The following is an 11,044-nucleotide window of genomic DNA, read 5'->3' as shown; positions in this document are numbered from 1 at the left end:
GTGGCTTCTGACCCGTCCCCGTCAGACAAGCAACAAGGGTGAATTCTCACACGCGTGCATTATGGGCCAGTGAGGGCACGTTCGGTCAGGTACGTAGATCCGCATTACTCGTACACGCGGGTGCGCTGGAGTTGAATATCGAATGCTATTTCGAGCTGTTTGAAAAGATATCCAGTCTCGGACGATAATTGCCGAACTATTGTTTATGCCAATTTTTCCATGTGGAGTTAAGGCTGAAACACAATGACAACGGGATGAAGGAATAGTCGTGGCTGATATATCAAACACACCTCCGGACTGGATGGTACCTGCACCAGGCACTCATCATAATATCGTGTGAGGGTTTGAGTGCTGGTGAAACCAAATCCTAAGACAAGCTTCCTCCTGTGGGTGCTGCACTGTGCTGCACTGCCAGGCATTGGTTAGGGTATAATACGGAGTGGGTACCGTAGGGAATTGTAGAGCTTCAGGGACTTTGTGAAGTAGGTATATGTGTGCCTTAACAAGGCCGCGGCTGAAGTTTCGAACACAAGTGGAGCAGCAGAGTGCCAGAAGAACCAGTCGCAATTCCGCCAACAAACGAAACGAAGCAACCTCGGCAGCCAGGATGATCCTCGTGTCACAATTCCGCAAATCTTATGCATTTCCCCTCTCTACACCCGTTTTTAGTCCATTATTAGCGTCTTTCTTTTGAGATGATCCAGATCGCGCTATCGTTAACGCTCCCGAGGAGGCCGCCGAGGAGATCCGGCACAGACTCAAGAGTCAGGACCCAGGAGTCCAGGACTCAGACGGTCAGACCTCAGGCTCAGTACGTACTTTGTAGTCCCAAGGTTTTAGGCAGCATGGAGTGGAGGACGATCTTGTTGCGCCGCAGCTCCATCCTCATACTGTAGCCACAACATCCTAATCGGATGTTGTAGTGCTAATCAGCAAAATATGGAAACCATAACGTCATGATGGAGCACAGGGCCACAGGTACAGCACTGGTGCACAAAAATACGGGGTATAATACCCGCCAACTATAGCAACATCAAATCTCTCGAATCCATATCTGCTGGTGTAATTCCCGTAGTGGAGCGGATCGGCTGTGGTATTTCTGGGACCGTCGTCTCTTAGCCTTACTCTGTAGGGCCGAAAGGGGTTCCAGGTGATTATCAAGCTGGCTGGAGGGGCTATTTCGTTAATGCCTGCAATGTGTCAGGAACGGCAATATTCCAGGAGCCATTTCTCCTGACGAGCCATATTCGAACAAAACATCTAGCGCGTCAAACCTTTTACGTCGTTTATAGAGCAGGGATTTTGGCGGGAGAACATACCATCATTGTTCTATGCATTGGGCACGCGCCAAGGTCCAGCACAGAATAGTGCAGCTGCCTGGGAGGGCGCCTGCATGGGGTATCCCCACGCTACCCTCCGCAATCACTCGGAGTTGCACCAGATGGAGAATTGCGTAATGGTATGTTGGCTAGATCACCGCTTGTCCCCCCCCTAGGTTGTGAAATACCGAGATGTTGGTTCGTATCATTTGCCAGCACGAGATCCAGCTTTGATATGTTGGTTTCGAGAATCAAAATGGAAGCTCGGTGGCCGCTTTTGGCTCAATTTCCCAATTTCAATGCATCATTTTCCAACGTGTTCGGTAATCACCGTGTCTCCACAGATGATGTTGGTTGTCAATGCCGAATTTGGGCGTCACTCCTTTCTTTGGATATGGGATGGTTATAAGATGACACAATATTTCGTGCAGGTAGGCTTGGATACGCGTTCCGTTGGGCTGGCATTGCACGACCCTCTCGTGGCTATGATTAGACTGGTTCTGAGTAAGTTCCAAGGCACAGAGGCTCCAAGGCAGACGCTCAGTCCCATATATTCACGACTCCACAATTGCTTTGATGCTACTGTAGTACGAAACTCGTTGTGTAAAGTTTGGGGACGTCTCTCGTCCAGATGTCCAGGAGTGTTTGGTGGGGCGTTCCAAGATTCCACAGTGCCACGGTAACAATCTGTTCCATCTAAATGTGGTGTAAATGGAGACGAAGACATGTGGGCGGCTGGAATCAAATCCATTTCTTACAAAGGAAGAGAACTGGTAATGGAGTAAGACCCATAGCATCTGATCTTGAAACGAGTGCAACAAGCTTCGGGTGAGTGAGGGCTCCAGAAAGTAACCCAATGAGACAATTATTGAGGATTCCGAACGACGGAAATAGTAGAATAAGGTTCGCGATGATGAATATCATACTCTGGGCAATGGATCCTGAAGCTGCTAAAGACCTTACTCTAGCAAGCTTTGCAGCCGCAACTTGCTAACTGGTTCATGGTCCATAGGAGGACAGCAAAATAACGATACTGATATACCTGGGACTGTAGAAGTAATCCAAAGATACTTGTATAAGCACCAGACCGCAATGAGAAATCATAAAGTTGAAGCTGGTGAGGTTCTATTGACGGAGGACTAGAAAGCACCTGGAAGATCTTAACTCGGAGTTGCCGCATATGGAACCGTCCGTGGCTTACTAATATGCGGGGCTTACCGTTATCGGGACTGAATATTCTGACATCAACATCCCACCACAAACGTCAACCTCCTCCAAACATCTCCCTCCCAAAAATTCTCAATCGGAAGCCTTCTGGTAGGACTCTATATCATCCAGTTCTAAACTCGTGAACGAGCAGCACAGTCTTGCGTTGTCAAGGACTGTCCCGATTCTACACCTCCTTGCCGTACTCTCCGCCGCCTCGCCGCCATGGGTTCTGTTGAGCTTGATAATGCAAACCCCACCATCCTGAGTGCGGCCGAACTTCCCAGCCGCAGGGAAGGGCGAAAGATAAAGGAGCTTTCTTCTGGAAATCATGGAATCCGCGATCTCTTGATGGGCAATCCGAGCTATGCAATAGACCCGTTTTATATGTCCGATTTTTCAGACACAGATACAGACGACTCCACCCTGGAACCTATTGATGAACAAGAGATTTACGGTAAGTGACGAACCCCCAACATCTTCTTTCTTTGCTTTACTAGCCCGTGACCTCCTTTCCTCATTATAACCCCATGGGTTAGTAGACGCGCCACTTCCAAGGACGAAATTGCTTGTTATTGCGAATCTACATGTCAATTGGGGGTGGCGCCCAGAGCTTATGAACTATTGTTTATCGGACTTGTAAATTTTGCTTGCATCTTAACTCTGACTCTTCACAGACTTGATCGCTCCAATACAGGACCCCGAACATCCCTTATCACTCGCGTCTCTTGGGGTTGTCAAGCTTGAAGATGTTCACCTTACCTCCCCTCCGGACCTTACAACCGCCACTGCGCTTTCGCGTGTTCTCGTGGAACTCACCCCTACTGTCACACATTGTTCACTTGCAACTGTTATCGGCCTCGGCGTTCGAGTGCGTCTCGAACAAGCTCTTCCGCCGAGTTACCGGGTTGAAGTGAAAATCAAAAAGGACACCCACAGCCAGGCCGATGAAGTCAATAAGCAGCTAGCAGACAAAGAACGCGTGGCGGCAGCACTGGAAAATGCGAATCTTATGGGTATCCTGCGGAAAATGATGAAGCCGTGTCTCGAATCCTAGTCCGACACGACATATACCGGTAGTCCGCGGATTGCTGCAACCATGCCTAATGCCCCCTTTCGGTGCTTCTCAAAGATGATTTTGAAATATTCCGGATGGTGTTTCCCGGTGTTTGATAAATCTGATGAGAGTCATGAGATGAAGCGGCGTTCCCTTCCAACCATGGTCCCATGTGCTCTGGACCCCAGCTCCATCAAACGGTTTTATGCACTCGGAATCACATCCTGGCGCGCCGAGGGGCCGAGGTCCTGTCGTCGATCGCCACAATCGTGAGGTATCCCTGAGCGTTTCTCTTGAGTCTCGAATATATCTAGGACCGATGAGGACGAGGTCCCTCAAGGGAGCCAATAAATTGGGCGAATACGCCTCAATTGCGCCGCCCAGCCTCGTCTCCAAACTCTGGAGAGATTCTGTGAGCTTGGGAACATGTGTCCGACCCAAGAGCAAGAAAGCTGGCCAACAACCCCCCTAGCGGGTCGCGCTCCCTGTCGACAATGATAGAATCTAATGTTGATACTACGTCCTTCGTATAGTTCATGGACACGGAGAGCACAGCCGGCCCAAATAATTGCCTTCTATAGACAAGGTTCCATTTAAAAACCCCAATTTTTGAAGTCCACATGTCCATTTGTCCATTGTGCAGCCGCCTTTCGCATCCCTGGATTCCTCACCCCAGACGCGCCATCCCGCACCTCCCACATACTCCGCCAACTCAAGGCGTTAAGGTCCACACCATGCTGTACGTGGCGAGGGAGAACTTTGCTAGGCTTTGTTCTTGGTAGAGTGGCTAGACCTGGCCGTTTCTCGACCCAAGAATGTGACACTCTTGAGTCTTGATGCCAGAACGCATCAAAACAATCCTGTACTGCGTACTACTAACGGAAAAATTCTCTTGGTGCTTGTACTGGTGCGTGCACTAGGCAGCTGTTTCCCTTCGAGTGCACTACTCTCTGTTCCAAGTTCCAACCGTGAGGGCTCGTATGGGAGGGCGGCCTGTCCCCAGATGCTGTACTTCGACTTGCCACGATTCAGGGCAATACTTGTTAATCATCCTGTACGAAGTACTACGAAGTAAGGAGTAGTCGTGTCAGCAATTGTCTATTAATATGCCTAGTCCCGAAACATTCGAGAAAACGCCAGGGTGACGACTCTGCACGGAGGGTAGACACATGCACCCGGGACGGACCAGGGTAATTACCCGCCAGGAAATGTACTCGAGTAATATAAACATTGGCTGACGAAGAATTATTAATCAATTTATCAATTTATCAACAGGCGGCTAAGCGACACCGATCTCGATGCTCCCGCAATGTTTGCATGAGCAGACATGAACTTCATTGGGGCGTTTATAGGGAAAAGATCTCTACCGGAAATGTCCGTAAATCTTTAAGAAAAAACAATATGCAAATCAAACCCCCCAGCGTTACGCTATGGCCCTATATTGCCGCTGCAATAGTTTGGGACTGCAGGATTGGCGTTGCACACGTGTGGGATGGCCGTGGGACGTGGGATGTGCAACGGTTGTATTATTAATTACGCTGGGGTACTAGGCTAGACAAGAGTCCGGGTTCGTGATTCCCCAGTTCGGATCCTCGAGGTGCAGTTGGTGGTGATTAAGTAGGTTGAAAAGGGTTCTAGTAAGAAGTACAGAGTAGTTGTGTACGTCAAATGTCATGTGAATATCGTGGTTGAAAAGGGTTCTAGTAAGAAGTAGTGTGCACTTCAATATCATGTGAATATTGTGGCTGGCTCAATCTAATAATTGAGCGTTGTGCTTCGTAGACGTATTATCGATTTCAAGAGGACATACAGAGTGGTTCTCTCTGCCCGCTATTTTAGACTTATGCTACATATACAAATTTATCACATGAACGCCATGGGAAGATATCTAGACAAGGAGAACCACGCCGTCCCAACTCCATTACAGTGCTTTTTTTTCGTTCTTTCACGCTCCATCTAGAAGCCCGCTCTCCTTCAAGCTGGAGAATAGCTCGGGCTCGAGGAACTTCGCAACGCTCACATCCTCACTGAGACCCTTTCTCCGCCTGGTCTTCAGCACAAAGTCCCTCGCCGTCGCCTGGGCACTTGCCGGCTCCAACGGTCGCAAGATGACATCTTTATCCAGGGGGTCGCCAGGCACGATGCTCCAGCGGTCGAAGACTAGGCTGAGGGCGGCTTGGCCTTGGGTGTGAATGCGCAAGTCGGTCTCGAAACCGAACGAGTCGATAACAGGGATCAGCCCACTGACCCGGTACAGCGGCGTGCCGGCAATTGGGCCGTCAGAGAGAACATGACCACGCCGGCGGGCGAGCACGGTGTAGAGCGATGTCACGGAGTCTGCAGGGCCCGTCATGGAGCAGGAGAAGACCGGCTCCATGAGGCGTGGGGATGCCATGAGGAACGAGGAGTAGCAGGCGCGGCGGGACGTAGGGATGATCTGGCCGCCCCCGCGAAAGATGGCTTCGGGCGCCAATGCGACGTCCATAATCTTAAATTTGGTGTTGCGGATAGCTGCAAGGATAGTCAGAAAAAGAGTCGGAAGATGTATTCGGACCGGTGCGCATGTCAGTGGTATTTGCACCAATGAAGGGCGGAGAGCCAAGCAGAGCAAAGGAACAAGTACGGGGTAAGGAATAAGGGTCCCCTAGGCTGGGGGCTTCGGGGCTTTGGGACATAGGGACTTGGGGGGGACGCCACTCACGCTCTTCACACAGGGGCCCTTCTCTCGCTGCCCAGCTGAAACCCTGACGTATTGAGTCCCGGACACTCATCAGCAGTTTCTTATCCACCTATAATGGAAAATACCTATGTCAGCATATAAACGGACCGATTGATGTGACGTTCCTTTCCGACAAGGGAACAGGGCAACAGGACGAAGAAAAGCACTCACTTCTGAAGGCAAAGTGTCGTCCTGCAGGATATTGGGTCCCAGGTCGTCGGGTCCAAACGCCCAGATGCTTCGAGAAGCGAGCAAATCCCAGCCATAATTCTCTTCGAAGAACTTGCCGATGGTTCGGTTAGGGCTTCGGATGCTGACTTTACCACTCTCAATATCCTCCGCAATGCCTTGGTCTAGCGGCTCGGCAACCATTGTGATCTTGTTCTTCTTGTTCGGCGTTTGGGCGTAGCATTTTATTGCGGACGTCTCCACCACAGTCTCGCAGAAACGGGTAACGGGATCGGACACCTTGACTTCCATCTCGGCGTACAGCCGGCGCAAATCGTGAAGAACGCAGTCCATGTACAGCTCTCCTGTCCCGAGGATGATGTGCTCGCCGGATTCTTCAACCTTGGTTACGAGAAGAGGATAACTCTTGTTGACCTTGCGAAGACCGTCCAACATCTTGGGAAGCTCTGAAGGATTGATAGGCTCAACCGCCACCTTGAATACCGATTCCGTGAAATGGGTAATAGGTTTGAAGATGTAGGCGTCCTCATCGTTGGGTAGGGTAGGTGGTACCAATGTCGCAGACTTGACTATGGAGTTGTCCACGCCTCCTAATAACACCCAGTTGCCAGCCGGAACACCATCGGTGGGAATGTTGTAGCGTGTCTCAGCTATCCACACATCTGATATGGTTGCCATGCTCATATCTTCCTCGTCATCAATCGAGTACCCTTCTCCAAGAACTCTCACTTGCGAGCCTGGACGCGCAGTGCCGCTCATGACCCGTCCAAACGAGTAGAAACCTTTGGCATCGCTGGTATTAAATAGTTTCGAGACTTGAATGACCAAAGGCCCATCTTGATCGCAGTCTCTTATAGCTTTAGCCACACCGGTATCCAGAGGCCCTGTATAATACCGTTGAAGCTTATGCTCAGCTGATTCGACTGGCGAAGGAATATGTTCCACAACCATATCAACAAACCCGCTTGACGGTCCAAAAAACTGCTCGCAGACAAGCTTCAAGAGCACCTTAGCGTCCGTCTTGTACTGAGATGGTTTGAGAGTTATCCCAAGGGTCGCAAGAGTTCCCTTCAAATCTTCGGGGCTCTCGCTGAGAGTATGTGAGTATAGCTTGTAGATAGGCTCGAGCACAAAGTGCACAAAAGAGCGCCTCGCACGCTCCTCGATAGCTTTGCGCGTGAAAGAACGTTTTTTCGGGTTGAAGAAGATGTCTCCCCATAATCGTTGTGCGAATTCGTGGGCGTTGATTCCAGGAGTTCCGTTTGACTTTGGAGGATAGCTATTCGCATACATCTTGGCGAATGATTGTAGAGTAAAGGACCAGCCCATACTACTACATGCGAAAAGCACGTTGCCTTTTTCGGGGCTCAACCTTCTCTTTTCGCCTTGCCCAGGAAGGACATTTTCAATCATAGTGTTGACCTCCTCAATAACATGTTTGAGCTTGAAATATGCGTCCGAAGGGGGGAGCTTGAGCTCTAAAATCAATCGATCCATCTTGTTGACCACAAGGGCTAACGGTAGGCCTTCCAAAACCGCATGCTTGATGATCTGCTCCGTATTGACTTGCACACCCTCAACAACATCGACAACTAGCACAACCCCGTCCACCAATCGCAATGATGCCGCAACTTCATCGACAAAATTGACATGCCCCGGGGTATCCAGTATATTGAGGAGATGAGATTTTCCTTGTGTGCTTTGGAGTACTAAACTCATTGGCGCCGATTTTATTGATATCCCTCTCTCGCGTTCCAAGACATGTATGTCGGTGTATCGCAATTGCTCGTCCCTTTTCCTGCCAGTCCTCTTCTCTAGGCGGTCGGTAATATCATGGGTCTCGAGCACCAGCATGTCCATTAATGCAGTTTTGCCATGATGTAGATGGCCTGCAAATGCGATATTTCGAGTCTGCTCGGGATAATTCATAAGGTCCGTCATGAAACCGCGGTCAAAATGGACGGGTGGCAGGTCGGCTTCTTGGATCGTGAACTTCTTCACCTCGACAGGCGCAATTATAGGTTGGGTCAGAGGCTGGGCATCCTCCTCCTGTACCATAGTCTCGACATCTTCCCCGTACACCTGTTGCGCCGTAGGATAGTATTGCTTATCTTCGTGGAGCACTACCGCGTTCGAAGGTCCTTCAGCTAAACAACATAGTTAGCCTTGTTAGAAGCTCCTAGCTTGACACGACTTACTATCAACCTCCATGAGCTCCTGGCCCGTAGCTTCCGGCTCCTCCTCTGCGTCTTCATCGTATACGTATGCTGCGGCATCGACGCCATGTTGACTTTCATCATCGGATTCCTCGACTTCGCCAATGAAGTTGCCAAACCTGTATTTATATTAGCACGGAAGGGAATTGGCAAGAGGGGGGAAGAGTTTACTCGTCATAAAGGTCATCCATGGTGAGCAGATTAATGGGGGAAGAGTTGTTGAGCTTGAAGAGCGAATGCGACTCTCTTCGATTTCAGAAGGCAGGCACAACAATCCATGCAGAACCAAAAAGTTCGCGATGGCTCGCTAGCTAGATGGTCACGTGCACAGCCTTGCAGCCTCGCAGCCGTGCGTTAATCAACACGTGACTGTATTTGTACCCCACCAACGCTGTTGCGTCAACAAACCCCCAAAACCTTTTAATCCTTAACCTGTAATTGTTATTTAGGTGCACCGGGGTTTTAGAATAGACATAATTAAGTGGTTTCATTAAAATAAAGAACTCCGACCCGACTTATTCGGCCGAAAACAAAAGTATAGGAACGCGGGACTTCCCTCGCGTCCCTGATTCTAGCCATTTTAGTGTAAGCCCGAGGCGGTGAAGGCGCGGCCTTTGAGGCATCGTTGACCGAAAGAAAATATTACTGATCGACCCCGTCTTTACCTTCCATTCTATTTATTGTTGAGCATCCACGCATTCAACCACTCTCCAATCCAAACTCTACTCTGTTGAACCCTCAGATATTAGCAAAACCGCTCGCAAAATGGCTTCAGCTCCTCCCGTCTACATCGTATCCGCTGTGAGAACCCCAGTGGGGTCGTTCTTGGGGTGCGTTTGTTTCTGCCGAAGGAAAGGGGCACAATGGCTAACGTCAACAGCTCACTCTCAAGTCTCAGCGCTACTCAATTGGGTGGCATTGCTATCAAAGGTCGGTCTAATTCGCATTGGGTGTTCTCTACTGGGAATTTGGCTGATAGAGTCTGCAGCCGCTGTCGAGCGTGTCCCTGAAATCAAATCCGAACAAGTGGAGGAGGTATTCTTCGGCAATGTGCTGTCTGCCAAGTAAGGAGAAATATTGCTCTGCAAATGCAGCATGTGACTAATTGAGATAGTCTTGGGCAAAACCCCTCCCGCCAGTGCGCCCTTGCTGGAGGACTTTCCGAGGCAACAGTCTGCACAACTGTCAACAAGGTGTGCGCATCTGGACTCAAGGCCATCATCCTAGGCGCTCAAACAATCATGACCGGCAATGCCGACATTGTCGTTGCTGGTGGAGCCGAGTCGATGTCCAACGTCCCCCATTACCTTCCCACCCTTCGAACCGGTGCCAAATATGGCGACCAAACCTTGGTCGATGGTGTCCTTAAGGATGGCTTAACTGATTGCTATGGCAAGAAGGAACATATGGGAATGGCAGGAGAGTTATGTGCCAAGGACTATCAAATTACAAGAGAACAACAAGATGACTATGCTATCAACTCATATAAAAAGGCACAGCAAGCTACCGAGGCTGGAATTTTCAAAACCGAAATTGTCCCAGTTGAGGTCAGTGGTGGCCGCGGCAAGCCAAATATCACGGTCGACAGGGACGATGAGGTCAAGAACCTGAACGTCGACAAGCTGAAGGCTATGCGACCAGCCTTCATGCCCAGCGGCGGTACTGTCACTGCACCAAATGCTGCTCCCATCAACGACGGCGCCGCGGCTGTGGTTCTCGTTTCTGAGGCCAAGTTGAAGGAGCTTGGTCTCAAGCCTCTTGCCAAAATCCTCGGATGGGGAGATGCTGCTAAGGCACCAGGAGAATTTACCACTGCTCCAGCATTGGCAATCCCCAAGGCTATTAAGCATGCAAAGATTGAAGCATCAGCCGTTGACTACTACGAGATCAACGAGGCTTTCTCCGTTGTTGCACTGGCAAACATGAAGATTCTTGGTTTGGATGAGTCAAAGGTCAACATCCACGGAGGCTCAGTTGCCATTGGACATCCGCTCGGGTGCTCCGGTGCTCGAATTCTGACAACCTTGGTCAATGTACTAAGGGAGAAGAACGCAAAGATTGGTGTTGCAGGCATTTGCAATGGCGGTGGTGGAGCTTCTGCTTTGGTTATCGAGTCTTTGCAATAGCTCTTGCCATGTCCAACGCATATATTTCACGCGTAATGATAAACACGGGTACATATAGAACTTCAAAAAGTTAGTTCACAGATTCCGTATAATTGCTAAGAGATTAATACTAGCTACCAGTTCAGTTTAATCTATGCTATGTTTCACAGGAAAGAGTATTTACAGTTCGAATTTATGTCGTATTATAAAAGTAATTCAAGATGTTATGGGTG

The 11,044-nt window shown here is 49.7% G+C and overlaps 3 protein-coding genes across 3 annotated transcripts; 2 read left to right on the top strand and 1 right to left on the bottom strand.

Moving 5' to 3' along the window:
• Positions 1–2,750: 2,750 nt before the first annotated feature.
• BP5553_08608 (FAM96B-like protein) lies at positions 2,751–3,582 on the top strand (the record flags this gene model as incomplete). The annotated part of the gene is made up of 2 exons (XM_032017231.1): positions 2,751–2,982; positions 3,203–3,582. The coding sequence occupies 2 exons, from the start codon at positions 2,751–2,753 to the stop codon at positions 3,580–3,582; spliced, it is 612 nt and encodes a 203-aa protein (XP_031866662.1).
• A 1,945-nt stretch (positions 3,583–5,527) lies between these two features.
• Positions 5,528–8,897, bottom strand: BP5553_08607 (p-loop containing nucleoside triphosphate hydrolase; the record flags this gene model as incomplete). The annotated part of the gene is made up of 5 exons (XM_032017230.1): positions 5,528–6,093; positions 6,284–6,371; positions 6,473–8,637; positions 8,689–8,825; positions 8,878–8,897. 5 exons carry the CDS (start codon positions 8,895–8,897, stop codon positions 5,528–5,530), a joined length of 2,976 nt encoding a protein of 991 aa, XP_031866661.1.
• A 574-nt stretch (positions 8,898–9,471) lies between these two features.
• Positions 9,472–10,832, top strand: BP5553_08606 (putative acetoacetyl-CoA thiolase; the record flags this gene model as incomplete). The annotated part of the gene is made up of 4 exons (XM_032017229.1): positions 9,472–9,536; positions 9,587–9,636; positions 9,695–9,770; positions 9,821–10,832. The coding sequence occupies 4 exons, from the start codon at positions 9,472–9,474 to the stop codon at positions 10,830–10,832; spliced, it is 1,203 nt and encodes a 400-aa protein (XP_031866660.1).
• Between the last annotated feature and the right edge of the window lie 212 nt (positions 10,833–11,044).

Source organism: Venustampulla echinocandica, assembly GCF_003357145.1.
Source record: "Venustampulla echinocandica strain BP 5553 chromosome Unknown scaffold_8, whole genome shotgun sequence".
Classification (NCBI taxonomy): domain Eukaryota; kingdom Fungi; phylum Ascomycota; class Leotiomycetes; order Helotiales; family Pleuroascaceae; genus Venustampulla; species Venustampulla echinocandica.
This window is presented reverse-complemented; position numbering and strand designations above follow the sequence as displayed.